Source organism: Capsella rubella, unplaced genomic scaffold, assembly GCF_000375325.1.
Source record: "Capsella rubella cultivar Monte Gargano unplaced genomic scaffold, Caprub1_0 scaffold_5, whole genome shotgun sequence".
Classification (NCBI taxonomy): Eukaryota; Viridiplantae; Streptophyta; class Magnoliopsida; order Brassicales; family Brassicaceae; genus Capsella; species Capsella rubella.
This window is the reverse complement of record NW_006238919.1, coordinates 6,536,041-6,552,819: the sequence shown is the minus strand read 5'-3', so window position 1 is coordinate 6,552,819 and position 16,779 is coordinate 6,536,041. Positions and strand designations below refer to the sequence as shown.

Sequence of the window (16,779 nt, the reverse complement as noted above, 5' to 3'; positions counted from 1 at the left end):
TAAAATTTGTCATTTGAAGCTTTGAAAGATTCTAATATTTGAGTGTGAGTTGTAATAAAATTTAAAATTTATAAAATATGGAGTTTTTTCAAATTTCTCGAATAGTAAAATCTAGAGTTGATCAACAAATTAGAGCTATAGGAAAGTGGCAAAAAAAAGAAAAGATAATTACTTTTTTATATTTTAAGAAGTGACGAACTCAGATTAGCTGGTGATGTTTGTTTGATACTAATCCTTTTTTTAACTGTCATTAAAATATCACAGAAACAAAAATAATACAAATCTCGTTGGTTGGGTGACAATTCTCTCACGCACGACGTCTCTGAGAGAGAGAACCCTAAGCTTCCGACAAATCCCTTCTTCTCTATTGCTTCTTCTTGTCCCTTTGGTTGATTACGAATTCAAATTCCCAATCAATTTCAATGTAAGATTCTTCTATAATTATTGGGTTTGTGATTTATGAAATTTATTGGGGTTTATTTGAAGCCATCATTACTGGGTTTCTTTAAAGTCTCGTCTTTTATGAATTTTTCATTGGTTCTCCTTTTGTGTTCTGTGAATTGGTCATATGGGTTTGGAAAAGTTTAATCCTTTCGTCGAAAAAGTTTGATCTTTTACCTCAAAGTTGTGATCTTTGATGTGTTTTGGTTCTTGATTTGTTGACTTTGTTTGCAGAAGCTTTGGAGTTCATATTGAGTTTATTGGTGGATGTTGAAGCTATCTATGTTATAGTTATTAGAAATTTTGGGGAGATACACTCTGGAGGAAGAGTTGAGATCAATTTTAATATAAAGGTGGAGCTTCGAAATGTTGCGTTTCAGTTGTAGTGGTTTCGATATCTCAAGTTGTTTTATTCATCTTGCTGAGTGGCATCCTTTGGAATAACGAAGCTTACAGGGCCTTGAAGCCCCTCTTTTTGCAGAGTAAGACTTTGATTTTGTATTGGTTTTGATCTCTAGGTGAGTAGTTTTGGTACTATTTGAGTCAGGTTATTTGATTATCGCTTTTGTTTCTTGTAGGTTTCGAAATTGTTAGCGTGTCAGCAGTTGAGTATTCATAAGTTTCGGTGTAGATAATGTTTCGTGATAGTTTTTCATTTGCCCAAGTGATGGGTTGTTTTGGTTGCTTTGGTTGCTCTGAGAGATCAAGACAGTCGCCAAATCCATACGATGATGATATGTATTCCAATGATGGTGATGAAAATAGTAATGCGGAAGGAGGAGATGAAGAAGAAGAAGAAGAGGAAGTGGAGGAGCAGAGCCGTTCTAAACGATCTGAAGAAATTTTGAAATGTAAATTACAGAGTGGATTAATCTGCAGGCAGTTTCCAGTGAAGGAAACTAACAAGCTTGTACGCGGAGAGGTATGCGAGTATGGGACTTTTTGTTCCCATGAGTAATGTACTTTGTTGAATGGTGCGCTTATACCACTTTGTTTCTTGTTTAATGTCCAGGATGAAGATGGAAATAAGACAATAAATGAGTTTGTTCGTGAGCGTAAAATTGGATCTGGTAGCTATGGGAAAGTGGTAAGTGTAAAATAAAAGTTCAAAGCTACTCTTTTGGTCGCACTTGAGCACATTTTAATCAAGGGTTATAGATTCCGTAACATTGTTTTTATATGTATAACAGATTCTATATCGCAGTACTGTTGATGACAAGCAATATGCTATTAAGGTATGCCCTTGTTTATATTTCCATGGCACCACTTGAAAGCTTATTTTGATTTGCTAGTCTTCTATGATGACACTGTTCATTTGAAATAATATTACCATAAAGCAGATTATACAAATATTTTCTTTGTTGATCACATGATGGGATTAAAGCTTTATGGACATGTGGTGATTATATTTTTTGGATGTACAGTCATTTCACAAGTCACATTTATTAAGGCTACGGGTTGCACCTTCAGAAACTGCAATGGGGGATGTTCTTCGCGAGGTATCATGATACCAAAAGACTTGTGAACAATGCTGATAGAATTTTCTAATGGGATTCATTTCGGAAAACTTACATATATGTTTTATATCTTGATCGTTGTAGGTTATGATTATGAAAATCCTGGAGCATCCTAATATCGTTAATCTCATTGAGGTGATTGACGACCCTGAGTTTGATGATTTTTACATGGGTATTTCTTTCCCTTTACTTTGTATATTTTTTACCTCAAGTCGTTGGTTATTATTTTGTCATCTAATACCATAGTGTTTCTTGTCAAGTTCTCGAATATGTTGATGGAAAATGGGACTATGATGATTCTGGACCACCGGGTGCTCTCGGAGAAAACACTGCTAGAAAGTACTTGCGCGATGTAATTGCTGGTCTCATGTACCTTCATGCTCATGTATGATCTGCAACTGTCAAATACTTCTTCATCCACTCTGAAGTTTATATGATTCACTCGTGATTTTTCTCTTTGTCGTATGGTAAAACAGAATGTAATTCATGGGGACATCAAACCAGACAATTTGCTGGTTACTTGCACAGGGAGAGTGAAAATAGGAGATTTCAGTGTCAGCCAAGCATGCAATGTACTGATAGTCTCATTATTTCCAGTCTTGTTTATTTTTTCTTTATTGTATGATTTGACCTGATCAAACATGATACATTTGATTTAGGATGATGATGATCAACTGCGTAGATCTCCCGGAACCCCTGTGTTTACTGCCCCAGAATGTTGTTTAGGTATAACATACAGTGGCAAATCTGCAGACACATGGGCAGTGGGAGTTACTTTGTATCATATGATATTAGGACAATACCCATTTCTTGGTCATACACTTCAGGATACTTATGACAAGGTTTCGCCTCTCACGCTACACTTATTTGTTTATTTGCTTAGAGACATCTCCTAGGAAACAGTTTGACTAAAGCAGACATCTCCTAATATTGCAGATTGTTCACAACCCATTGATAATCCCGGATGGACTGAATCCTCAACTCAAGAACTTGATTGAAGGTCTCCTTTGCAAAGGTGAGTTCTTTATGATCATACAAAAGGGTACCCTTTGTAGATAAACATATCACCTTTTGTGTATAATGTGGCTCACGCTATATTACACTTGTGGCAGATCCAAACCAGAGGATGACGTTGAAAGCTGTAGCGGAGCATCCATGGGTTACTGGTGAAGACGGGGCTATTTCCGAATACTTTTGTTGGTGCAAACGCAAAGCTAGAGAAGAAGAACAACCTAATGGGATAGCAAATGTAGCTGAAGGCTAGGACCAGTATACTTGAACATGGCAAACATATCGTTGTAATAGTTCATTGTGGCAATCTTACTTAATACCGTCATCTTTGAAGACTCTTCTTGATTGTTTTATTTGTCTGTTTGCTTTCTTTTTTTTTTTTTTTGTTATAAAGGAAACTTTGGGTGATTGGATCTTTTGATCTTATGAGACAATTCAATGAAGCTTATAAGCATATGAGAGTGAGACACATTCGGGTCAGCTGCCATCAGTGTCGCAGGTCACGTTACCAATGTATTAAATCGACAATGACCTTTAGTTTTAGATATTGGTTTTTCAAAAACCACTAGTGCTAAATTGTATTGTTAAACACTTGTTGCTTTTGATTAAAAAAAAAAAGAAAAACACTTATTGCTAAATGGTTTTCTCACGGTTTTGAATGGTTACAGCGGTTGGGCTTAATGGTTACAAAGGTTGGAGTTGAATGGTTACGGTGGTTAGGGAAGACAAATCCGTCAGCAATTTAGTTTCCTGTATTTTTAAAACGAATAACAAACTGTAACGAATCGACTTTATTTATATGTAAACTCAATATGTAGTTGGTCCGCAGTAATTTTGTTTTTTTTTTTAATCCGTACTACTGTAAATACATTTGGTGAATCGTAAATAAAAAATATACGGTTTTTTCCATTCGAAAGGCCAACATGTAGTGCTAAATATATCTTAAGAATTTTATTTCTCAATTTTATAAAACTGTTTTGTTATATAATTTTTAATCAAAAATGTTTAATTTTGACTTATAAGTTGTGTCTCATATTTTAGCCGTAAATTCAAAGATTTCCTGATAAAATAATTCAAAAAATTTCCAATAAAATAATTCAAAGTGTATTTATATTACAGTGCATTATTAAACATCTGAAACATATAATATAGAAGTTATCACATATGATTTGAGTTTGATAAATTTCATCACCCGGATATTAAAAAACTTCAAAAGATGATTATACGATAATACCAAACGAAAATAAATTAATAACTATATATCAATAAATGTTTTTTTCGAATTTAAAATTTTATAGTAATCAAACAAAAAAAATCAAAAATCAAAAATTAAATCAACCTATCCCTCTCGCCGGATCTATCTGAGACTCTCTACAGAATCTCTCTGGCGGCGTAACCGTAACGAGATCTGCGAATATTCTCTTGCCGTTTCTTGTACACAAATCCGGCGACTCCTACCACACACACCGCCGCAATCACTCCGAAAGCTATCCCAACCTTCTTCCCACCACCTCCTTCGGACGACGGTTTTTTCCCTTCGATCCCAGTCATATCACTGTGGTTGATGATATCACTTGCTTCCCGCGACGGAGACGGAGACGGAGAAGCAGGCGACTGAGAAGCATTCGGTAACGGTGGAGAGATCGACGGTGAAGGAGAGTTCGACTGAGACGGAGACGGAGATGGAGAAGGTGAGTGTTCTTTTTCAGGTTCTGGAGGAGAAGAGTATTCAATTGGAGATTGCGCTGGAGAAGGAGGAGATCCGATATCCTCCGTAGGTACGCGGTGCATCAAAGGCGAATCTGCTGGGTGTACGGCTAGATCCGGTGACGGAGCTGGTGAAGATTTAGTTGAAATCTCACCTGAGACGAGTACGAGCATTAGCATCATAGCAACAATGGTGACTCCGAGCTTCATCTTCAATTTTATTTTTTTCCTTCTCAGATCTTCTCTGATGAAGATGATGAGTAAGTAAAAGAAGAAGAAAGAGATCTGAAGAAGTTTTTAGTTTTTTGAAGTGTGAGAAAAGTAGAGAATAAAACTAATAATACGAATCGCTAGATTTGCGGCTACGAAAAGTGTACGACTAATGAGATTGTGACACGTAGGATGATGCGTACGGGAGTAGTAAAAGGAGCGAAGCAGTGGATCACGTTTATGTGAAATGGGCACGTGGGGTTCACGTGAAGAGCTGACCCTTCACGTTATCTTATTCACCAGCACGCACACTCGCATGTATTTTTTTTGTAGTAATAAAGCAAATCAAATTGTGTGAAAAGCACTGAAACTTTGTTTGGGAGTTAAAGGTAATCAGATCTAAGGAAGAAACTAAGGAAAGTAACAAAGAACGTTATTAGCATTGTGTAATCTAAACTTTTTAACCAAAGAGAAGAAAATAATATTCCGGCGAGACTACGATCGGAGGAGGAGATGTCGTCTATGTCGAATGGTTTCCCGTCAATCAAAACTGTCAGAAACCTTAGAGGCGTATAGATAAGGTTTTCTATGTTGTATTGCTTTAGCCAAAAGCTGAGTATTTATACAAGAGATTAACCTAATCATATGTACTATAGAATGACTAATCTACCCAGACATTTATACACACATAGCACATATAACTCTAACAAAAACCAACAAATCCAGCAGATTCAAAGAGGAGAGCCGTCAAATCTACACCGGAGATTATATTTTTGTTGAATAAGCTTCAATGTTACTTGCAACGAGGGACATCTTTACCAAGTTGAGTTAAGATAAGATAAGGTTAAATTAGAATATGAGTTATCTAATTCTAATAGAACTAGGGTTAGCATGGTTGTGCTAGCTTTATAAATATAATTGTTGTCTGTTGAGTTTGTGACAATTATGTGTGAGAACATAGTTTTTTTGGTGTTTGGTTTTTGAGCTATATATAATTCTGAACATTAATAAAGAGAGGTATATTTTATACAAAGCTAAGATTGTTCTAAAAACTATATTTGGTATCATAAGCTTTAGGCTATATATCGTAACTTTGGTGAGAAAGTTACTTGACATTATGTAGCCATGGGAGACGTCAACCCTCCACGCACAAAGACTTCACCACCATCGATTCAATGGCCCATGCTAAACGTATCTGACTACAGGGTATGAACAATGAGGATGAAAATATTGTTGAAAATAAAAATGGTGAAGGATAAGACGACAGAAACAATGTCTCGATAGGACCAGCCCCGACTTACTTATATAATAGACCTTGTACAGAACTATATAAAAAGAAACTAAATTTATAGGTGTAAAATATATTTATTTTGTAAAAGGACTCTAAAATATGTAAAGTTGTTCCTAAATAGCTGTAAAAAATTGCAAAAACAAAAAGGTCCCTATACAAATGGACTTGTTGCACATGTGAACCGATGGGCCTGGATAGGACTATTGTTTCAAGGATATCCCGAAAACCCTTATTTTACAAGTAGGCGAACAAGACATCCCAAAAGGATATGAGAAGCATTCAAAACATGTCATCAAGGAGATGATCTTGTCAAAGAGGCGCGATAACAAACTTTTATGACCGAGTTTGAAAGAATCAAGATGAGAGACTCATATACAATATAGCGTTGCATGAAAATTATCGGAGATTGCATCAAAATCATCTTCACTATGACTGAAGAATCCAAGCTTGTAAAGAAATTTCTCAATAGTTTAACAAGAAGCAAATATATTCAGATCATAGCCTCCCTTGAGCAAGTTTTGGATTTGAAGACAACATGTGAAGAGAAGGCATATGAATGAAGGTATTTTTCATGAAGAGAAAATATATAGAAGGTAAACTTTTTGATAAAAATAATATTAAGATATATACAATTGTTGCCTGAGAATACTTTGTTTGCTGTAATAAGGTTACCAAAAAACTAAACTGATATATATATATATATATATATATATATATATATTCAACTGATCTCTTTTCAATATTGTACAATCATAGAACAAAATATAACATTCTCTCATTTTACCTTAAAACCCTTTGAAAACCAAAACGATGACAACAAAGTAGCAAATGCTACGACCAAAACGAAGGATTTCACTTTGATCCCACATGCAAAGAACTTTTCAACCATTATCCATAGAAATAAAAGATTATAATTTCATTGATTTTCTCTCATAAAATTTTAAGATTTTCTTTCATAAGTACAAGATTTTTCAAGGAAGTTGAGCATATAACCGATATTGAATCCTCACAGGGGCATATTAATATTTCCCCTACACACCAATCAGACAAGCAAAAAGAATCATCACACACAGGCAAAACGAATCATCACATCTCTACAAAGCAACCTAGCAGATGATTGAACTCTTATTTGAAACGTTGCTAATTGGAAATCAGGTCACTAAAACTTTTGGAAAACGTTAAAGAGAGGAAATAGTTCTAGTTTCACTACCAGCAACCTACAATCAAACTCACCTTGTTTCTCTTCTCTTTAGAATCAGTGGTCTAGGTAGAAGACCCAACCTATTCCGTTTTCGCCGCATTTTCTCTCTTCTCTGAAAATGGAAAATGAGAAAAAAATTTCTTTTGTTTAGGCAAAACACACAATCGTTTATATCCCACTAGTTTAGTACCCCTCTAATGCACGAGTTATATTTGTTCAAAATAAAATTAAAATTAAAACGTTATTATGACTATCCAAAGATTTCTTTTAAAAGATAAGCAAAACATTTAATTTGGGAGCTATTCACCGTTATTCATAATATTGCTAAAATATTTAAAATAATTTAATTTAGCAATTATTCCCTAAAACATGATTATACCATCTTATTAAATTGTTATTTCGTAACTTTCAGTTTTTTTTAAAAATCATTCCCATGCTTTGCAGTTTATTGTATTTTATCAAAATTAATGAATTATTATTAAATTTGATGGTAAAGTTCTTTTAATTTATTACCAATCTAAAATATGATATGAAATAAAATTAAATATATGTGTAAAGAAGTTCATATGAAAAGCTAATAAACATAAAGAATTAAAAAAAAAATATAGCATCGTTGAAAAACCGACTTATAGTCTCGTTTAATTGTAAATTAAATACATATCTTCTTAATGAATCAAATTTACATAACTACAATTAGATTTTTTGTTTAATTTTTTCATAAATTGTCACGTTAATTGTTAATATTTAATTTTGAAAATCAAAACATGATAGATGTATCGGGGTCAGTATTTTGGAATTTTAAGAGACTGATAAAATATTATGATCACCTTTACTGGGCGTACAATATATTTGTCTTGGATCAACACCAAAAAATAAAATAAATATATTTGTCTTGGATTTTAATAACTAACTAAATGGGCCTGTAGTATTCAAGATAATTAGCATTTTATATACTTTGGGTTACGTCAGATTTCATTATGATTAAGCCCAATTCTTGTTTTTATCGCCATTTAGGCAGAACAATGTTTTTTTTTTTTTAAACAAATCCTCATTTGAGACCTCATTTCTACACAAGTCCGTCTTTAGCTGCTTTATTTGAATACTGAAAACGTTTAGCTTTTTTTTTTTGTTGTTGTCAACTGTTTAGCTTTTCCTTTTGTCGACTAATTATTCATTTTAATTCTCAAGCAACAAAATCTTACAAAAAAAAAAAATATATATAGACAACTGAACTATTTTTTTGGGTCTCAAAGTTATATTAACTTGGAATATTCTTCAAATTCGTTAGGAATCCAACAAAATAAACACGATAATATAGGAAGATATATATTTTACTAAACCCTTTCAACAAAAGAAAAAAAAAATTACTTTACTAATTTTATTTACACATTTAACTAATATACCATAGAAACAAAACATCAAAACAAAAACTAAACTAATCATTGTCACAAAAAAAAGTAAAAAAAATGAGGAAAATACATTAACTAAAACATGTATAAATATGATTTTTGCTTAAATTAATGTAGATAGTTTCATAGATAACAAAAATTATTTTTTGAGAATATGCCACAAAAGTCATAAACCATTAAATCCATTATACATTGACGCATGTAATATTCCTTCCACCACAAAACCAAAAGGGCATTTACGTCATTTAACCCAACCCAAACTGTAAGTTAACAAAAACATTTATAAAAAGCAAAGAGAGAGAGACTCTTCTCTCATACTAAAACCAAACCCATCAATGGCGACGACGGCGACGAGAAAGAGCTATTACCAACGGCCGAGTCATCGCTACCTTCCCACATCAGATCGATCTCACAACACCATCACTAACGATTCAGAATTCGAGTTCGACGAGTCCGATCTCTACTCCACTACTACCCGATCCGATTCGTCTGATCTTCGCCGTAAACTCTTCGCTTCATCGAACCGTCGATCATCTCCGGCCGCCGCGAAAACCACTACGGTGGTATCTTCGTCTCTACCGGTTAACGTACCGGACTGGTCTAAGATTCTAGGGAAAGAGAATAACCGCCATGTCCGGAGAAAAAGCATCGAAAACGACGATGACGGTGGCGGTTACGGCGGTGTCGGCGGAGGAGGAGAGGTATTACCGCCGCATGAGTATTTGGCGAAGACGAGAATGGCTTCGTTCTCTGTGCATGAAGGTGTTGGGAGGACATTGAAAGGGAGAGATATGAGTAGGGTTAGAAATGCAATTTTGGAAAAGACTGGGTTCTTAGATTAATTTCTTAAAAGTATAAGGTTCTCTCTTTTTTTTTTTCTTGAGGGTTTATATATATTTTTTACTGTTTTTACTAAAATAACTGATGAGAAGAGGCATATAATATTTTCTAGATTACGCCTTTTTTGTAATTTTCGGAATATTGCAAAGTTTTTAATGTTGAGTATTTTACAGTTTATAAATTAATATTTTTTTCAGTCCTTTATTAATATTTTTTGTCTCGATAAATTAATAAAAATTATAATCCAATGTTTTTAATTTTTTGGAGGTTAGATTGTACTGTAAAAACTGTACTACAAAATTTCAAATCGGGAAAATTCGTACTTGAATAAACTTGTGGGGTAGAAAACGAAAATAATAAGAAATAAGGGGAAACAGTATAATTATTGGTGGGGTTTATTATTGGGTTTGTTTGATGTGGGTGTGGTTGGTGAGAAAAGTAGAGGTTTCAATTACATGAAAGTGACCAACTTTTTTTTTTTTCTTGTTTTTGCAGAAATAATGAAAATAGTTTTGAAAGATATTTTTGTACATTTAATGAAAACGAAATTGGACCGACGTGGAGAAAATAATTTTATTTAGAATGGACAATTCTATAAAAGTATTGTTCGTTTGCATTTAAAGATGTAATTGACAATTTTCTCAATTTTTTGTATATTTTATGTATTTATTAGAATTGAAATTGATAAATTTATTTAAAAGTGTGGATGTAAATGGAATTTGATTATTTAATTGTGGAATAGAAATGTTGTGATAGGTTTTTTATTGTTGAGGTAGCAAAGGAGCATGGAATTTATGTGATTTTGAGGATTTTTTTTTTTTTTTTTTTTTTTTTTTTTTTGTAGCCTTGAGGGTTATTTACATGATATTCAAGCTAATTTGTTTTAGGATATTCCCAATATATTTAAAAGAATATAAACGAGAATTTAGCTGAATATAGATAACGAAAATGAAGATGAATAGAATTTACTTGAAACTTCTTAAATAATTCTAGAAAGAAATATGATGAATATTTTTTTCTAAATAAAAGCATATAATATAAATAAATCACTACTTTTAGATGTTGCCACTAACCAAACCACTTTTCACGAACAATCAAAGATTAAATAAAATTTGGTACTAATTAAAGTGATGCGTAAGCACATATCCATTTATTTATATAAATAATCTTATACTACTATTTAATTTTCACTAGTATATATAATTTTCTATATGTTAATTTGCCCAATTCTTTTTGTTTAGTTAAACATTCAATTCTTTTTTTACCTCGTAGTGAATTAAGCTACAAGTTGATATCTTGAACATCCATGGTTCGATTGTGTAGCTAGAGACAAACACAATTCGAAAAAATTGTATTCTCAAAACCCTTAAAGGCCTTCACTTTTTATCTTTAAATGATTCTTTGTGATTCACATAGAATACAAATATACAATACAATACAACCATCGAGTCACTCGACATTGATCAACTTCTACTTTCTTCTATACACGTTTTAAAAATACTATGTTTCACCATGCATGTTGATTTTTGAACGTTAACAATTAAAAAAAAAAAAACATCGAAACTCTCGGTATAAACCATCAAGATTAGATAATGTAAAAGAAATGTGAATATTAGATTAGAAATCAAACTAATTAACGAATGTAATAATATGAATTTGTTTGCTATGACTTAGACTTGGTCATGTCAGCTTCAAGTTCCAATGATGAATGAAACTATGAAAGCATTATTTTGTTTTGATATTCACTGGTCAAAACTCGACTCTTAGAATACCGAAAAGCCAAATGTTTATAGTTTTAAAGGTGATGAACGAACGATATGACCAAGACAATATGTTATGGTCAAAAACTTTGGTCCTCTAGCTCTCACTATATATATATATATGTGTGTGTGTGTTCGATTGAGTCAATATTTGGAGTTAGGTCAAGGAGATATGCAATTTCGGCTGAGGATGGTCTTGTGAATGTTATGAATCTTGGAGAAGGTGGTGTTAAAGAAATGTATCGTATTATTAGCTTCAATCATCTTAAATTTTGGGAATACAAATTAAGCCTTGCATTTATACTTGAATAAACATCTAATGTAAGGCTTTTATTTGATTATTTTTCATTTGACGTGTCCGTTTCAGTTTCGAATTATATTGTTTTTTTCCCATTCGCATCAGGTATGTGAATTTGAATTATGTTCGGTTGAAAATTTTGGGTATTTCCATTATTCAATATAATAGATTAGGTACGTATGTATTGAAGTCAACCAAACAAAAACTCGGTTTAATATGTTTTGATTCGTTTAAAGAATAATTTGGTTTAGTTATGACGCCAATATATATATATACTAGTATAGTACCCGTCCGATGGACGGGTTATCTTTATTTAAAATTAAATTAAAATTAAAATTTATTATAACTTATAAAAAATAATTTTTAATTTTTTTTTGAAAAAAATAAGAGAAATTAATTTCATTTGGAAAGAGATTTTATTGGGTTTGAAGTATCAAATAAACGTGTGTATATATATATATATATATATCTCTTAAAATTCGTTATTATATGTTAATTATAAAAATCTAGTAATGTCAAATTGACAATCACCAAAACATTTGGGAGCTATTAACCATTACTCATAATATTGCTAAAATATTTTAAAAAAACTTAATTTAGCAATTATCCTCTAAAACATGATTATACCATTTTGTAAAAAAAACAAATTCGTAACTTTCAATTTTTCAAAAAAAATCATTTTCAGACTATGAAAATTAATCAATAATTATTTAATATGATGGTAATGTTTTTTCAAATTAACATTAATCTAAAATATGATGTTAAATACACATATAGTCATTTGTAAATATATTCATATAAACAACGCAAATAAACATAAAGATTCTAAAATAAATTATAGCATCGTTGAGGATAACATTAAAAAAATTTCAAATGTGAATTATAAAAAACTACATATTTTCTTTAAAAATATTTTAAAATTGTAAAACCTAAATCTCATTGCTCTTTAATAAACTCAAACCGATAAATTATCTCGTATAATTATAAAATCTAAACTATAATGCACATTTATAAACTCAACATATAACCCTTATAATTGTAAAACCTACAACTCACAAAACCAAAAATTAGGTTAATAGTTGAAAGATAATTTTTGAGAAATACCTCTTTTGGTGTACCCCATTTTAAAAATACACCAATTTTCTATCCATTTCAAAAATATCCCTTTTCAAATATGAAAAATTGTAAACTTTTATATAGTTTATAAGGTACATCTAGATCATCATTAGTATTGTGAGACTCAATACAAATATTTATAAAGTTTTAAAAAGGTTCTAAACGGCATTTATAAGATTTTAAAAGGTTTTTATAAGGTTTACAAAGTTTTTATATGTTTTTTAAATAATTTTTTTTTAACTTTTTTAAAAGGTTTTTAAAAGGTATTTATATAGTATTTAATATTTACACACATAGAAAGATAATTTGTGTCTTAATATATAAGCTTACACATTTGTTTTTTATAGATATCAATTTTTTAAATTTTTAATTTATCAGATATACCCTTTTTCCATACTGCTTTTTAAAAATACTCCTATTTCAAACTTTATAAAAAAAAACCACTATAAATGTTGAAATTTATCCAAATATGTGTGTAAACTTATAAGTATACACACAAATTACCTTTATATATGTTTAAATTTTTATATATCTTTCATTAATAGCGTAAAACAACTTATAAATACCTTTTAAAAACCTTATAAACCCTTTTAAAAACCACTTAAAAACCTTATAAAACTTGTAAAAACGATTTAAAATCTTTGAAAACATTATAAAATATTTGTATCAAATTTCCAAGTAGTAGTTATTATATAGAAGTACCTTATAAACCATATAAAACTTTATAATTTTTCATATTTAAACATGGATATTTTTGAAAATGGATAGATAAAGGGGGGAATTTCAAAAATACCTCTTTTCATATACCTCTTTTTAAAAATACCCCTTTTCAAACTTTATCAAAAACCCCACTAAAAATGTTGAAATTTATCCAAATATGTGTGTAAGCTTATAAATATATACACAAATTACTTTTATATGTGTCTACAACTTTATACACCTTTCATAAATAGCGTAAAAATAAATTATAAAAACCTTATAAAAACCGTATAAACCCTTTTAAAAATCTTTTAAAAACCTTATAAAATTTACAAAAACGATTTAAATCTATTTAAAACATTTTAAAATATTTTTATCGAATCTTCCAGTAGTAGTTATTATTTAGAAGTACCTTATAAACTATATAAACCTTTATCATTTTTTATATTTAAAAAGGGGTATTTTTGAAAATGGATAGATAAAGGGGGTATTTTTCAAAAATTCTCTAGATAACAGAGGTATTTTTGAAAAGTGGTACACAAAAAGGGGTATTTCTCAAAACTTCTCTTTAATTTTTATAATTTTTTTTAATGTTATTTTAAAATTCTATTTGTATCTTAATATTAACAAATTAGATATAACATGTTGCGACAACTTATGTTTTTACTTGACACTTATCATGATTACGTGAGTTAGTAAATTTGAAAACCAAGTTTCGACATATAATCTCGTTTAATTGTTAAACTTAAACCATAATTTTAATTTATAAAGATAAACCATAATTCTTATTTATCATTTATATACCCAAACCAACAAATAACCTGATTTAATTGTAAAATTAAAGTTTAAACCTTAATCCTCTTCGGTAAACAAAAACCGCCATATATTCTTGTTAATTATAAATTTTAAATCCCTATCTTATTAATAAACCAAATTGACATAACTGAAATTAGGTTATTTGTTTAATTTTATTAATAATTTTTAATATGTAATTCATTATAATATTTATTTTATATATTTCCTTTTTCGAGAGGGTTAATAATATTTCTATTTTATCCAAATATTAACAAAATTAGTTATGACACGTGTCAAAATCTTATCATTTATAATTGACACGTGTCACGATCTTGTTAATGGCTGACTTTGAAAACCAAGGTTTATATAATAAGATATATATATAAAATATTGATTTAATTATCAATTCAAGTATTAATTTTCAAAGAATTTTTGTATTATTCGTTTTAAATTTGATTATTTTTCTTAAAAAAATTAGATCTTTGACATGTGGCATTTAACTTAGGAAAATTTGTACACGTGGCATATGACTGGTCACAATTGACCAACACAGTTTTAGTTAATGTTGTTTTCGGCAAAAAATTGATAGTTCAAGTAGTTTATTAAAAAAATATAATCTAATGCATTATTAGCTTCAATCATCTTAAATTTTGGGAATACCATTTCTTTCACTAACCATAGTGCTTAGGATATACAGCTCTCTAATTTTGATTTTTCTCATCAGTTTTTTCTTTGTTTGAATTTTCTATACTCATATGCTTCTTTTAGACTATGTGCAATGGTGTATCCATGCCCAATCCCTCAAAAAGAAAAAAAAAAGAAAAAAGAACAAATTGAAGAGGGACGTAGGCAGCGGGACTGTCCTTTTCCTTGTTTACCACTATTCACGGGCTCCACTGACACGTGACGGCCCGCGATTGGTTGTTTTTTTGTTTTTGTCTTTTGGACAAACACAAGTCCTACCAATTTATATGCCTTTAGTTGCTTCTTTAGACTAGGATTTACCCCGTGGTATACCACGGGTCCATAGTTTAATATATTTGTTTGGTTGGTCATGTTTGTAGTTGGTTTATATAGTATAGTTTTATATGTGTTTATTTCATTTAATTTTATATAATTTTATGAATTTGTATTATAAGTAGATTCATAGATATATGTGGTCAACCCGCGAAACGATTTTGTTATAAATAAAAATATTATATTTTAACTTAACCTGTAAAACAATTTATTATAGATAACCCGTAAGAAAAATATAATCATATTTATGTAAACTCAAACCCCGTTCAATCATATTTATGTACAATATTATTATATTTAAAAAAATTAGAGTTAAAATATTAATAATACTTTAATTTTTTGTAGAGTTTAAATATTTTCAATATTTTCAATATTCTATAAAGCTTAAATTAAATATTATAATATTAGGGCATTAGCAAGAATTTCTCTAATATTTTTAAAAAAAATTTAAATTTATAATATTATAACCGGATTTTTCTTAAATATAGAACTGGATCAAACTGAATAAATTTTTTAATTTGGATGCTTGAGAAATCAAACTTCATGCTGATATGTAGTTGGGAGCATATTAGTTATATTTATAATGGTTTTGAACCCTTATATTACCTTATGTTGACGTTGTACATATATTTTTTCATTTATCAATTGAGTTATATACATCCGTTTTCAAACATTTAAATTGCAAAATGTGCAGAAAAATATTTGTATTTTTATTAGAAATATGTTTCATGTAATAATATAAATTAAATAAATTAAAAACAAATAAGGTTATATAAATATATTGGAGAGAAATTCAAGTTATTAGAGAGAGATTTTAGGAAACTTTTTTGATGTAATAAATATGTGTTTCCAATTTTGTCATTTGTTTGTGATTTAATTACAAAATTTACTTTTATGTTTTGTTATTTATTATGAAAATATTACAAAATAAAAGGCAAGGGTTTGATTATGAAAATATTACAAAATAAAAGGTTATAACACAAAATAGATTTTAATACAAAATGTACTTAATAGATTTACAAATCTAACCAAAAATGTAGAATTTGATAAACAATATAATAATATCAGAGCCAATTAGTGGTAGAGGTAGATAAACATTTCATAGGGGTTAAAAAAAGTTTCAACAGAGAAATTATTACTTAAAGAATAAAAAAATAAGTTTTAAGATGTTAAGTTAATTGTTTTATTATTGTTTCGCTTGCTACATTTGTTACATATGTTTTTCAATTAGTAAACTAGACAATCATTTAAAATAATATCAATATCATTACTTCTCTAACGAGCTTTCATGACATCGTTCACTATAATCGTCATATCTCTTATGCAGCCATTGATATGCATAACGAAAAAAATCACTAGATATGTTTTCTTCAGCCATTGATTTATGACTTATGAGTTGCATACTATGGGAGCAAAATGTTTTTTCTCGATATATATATCATGTTGACCAAAATTTTACGATGCATG

At 29.9% G+C, this 16,779-nt stretch overlaps 3 protein-coding genes across 3 annotated transcripts; 2 read left to right on the top strand and 1 right to left on the bottom strand.

Moving 5' to 3' along the window:
* Positions 1-283: 283 nt before the first annotated feature.
* Positions 284-3,438, top strand: LOC17886451 (serine/threonine-protein kinase GRIK1). The gene is made up of 12 exons (XM_006291190.2): positions 284-424; positions 676-923; positions 1,020-1,363; positions 1,454-1,528; positions 1,632-1,676; positions 1,866-1,940; positions 2,043-2,130; positions 2,219-2,343; positions 2,435-2,530; positions 2,618-2,800; positions 2,895-2,973; positions 3,071-3,438. Exons 3-12 carry the CDS (start codon positions 1,076-1,078, stop codon positions 3,220-3,222), a joined length of 1,206 nt encoding a protein of 401 aa, XP_006291252.1. The 5' UTR covers positions 284-424; positions 676-923; positions 1,020-1,075; the 3' UTR covers positions 3,223-3,438.
* Positions 3,439-4,038: 600 nt separating this feature from the next.
* Positions 4,039-4,977, bottom strand: LOC17887146 (vegetative cell wall protein gp1). The gene has a single exon (XM_006291855.2). It carries the CDS (start codon positions 4,884-4,886, stop codon positions 4,341-4,343), a length of 546 nt encoding a protein of 181 aa, XP_006291917.1. The 5' UTR covers positions 4,887-4,977; the 3' UTR covers positions 4,039-4,340.
* Positions 4,978-8,927: 3,950 nt separating this feature from the next.
* On the top strand, positions 8,928-9,831 carry LOC17886267. Its single transcript, XM_006292388.2, has one exon. The coding sequence runs from the start codon at positions 9,123-9,125 to the stop codon at positions 9,627-9,629; it is 507 nt and encodes a 168-aa protein (XP_006292450.1). The 5' UTR covers positions 8,928-9,122; the 3' UTR covers positions 9,630-9,831.
* The last annotated feature ends 6,948 nt before the right edge of the window (positions 9,832-16,779 follow it).

Excerpts from the sequence above, each read along its gene's own strand:
- LOC17886451 (XM_006291190.2), top strand. The coding sequence starts at position 1,076 with ATGTTTCGTGATAGTTTTTCATTTGCCCAAGTGATGGGTTGTTTTGGT. Across the intron at positions 2,131-2,218 it reads GTTTGATGATTTTTACATGG|TTCTCGAATATGTTGATGGA; the intron begins GTATTTCTTTCC and ends TTTCTTGTCAAG. Across the intron at positions 2,531-2,617 it reads GTGTCAGCCAAGCATGCAAT|GATGATGATGATCAACTGCG; the intron begins GTACTGATAGTC and ends CATTTGATTTAG.
- LOC17887146 (XM_006291855.2), bottom strand. The coding sequence starts at position 4,886 with ATGAAGCTCGGAGTCACCATTGTTGCTATGATGCTAATGCTCGTACTC.
- LOC17886267 (XM_006292388.2), top strand. The coding sequence starts at position 9,123 with ATGGCGACGACGGCGACGAGAAAGAGCTATTACCAACGGCCGAGTCAT.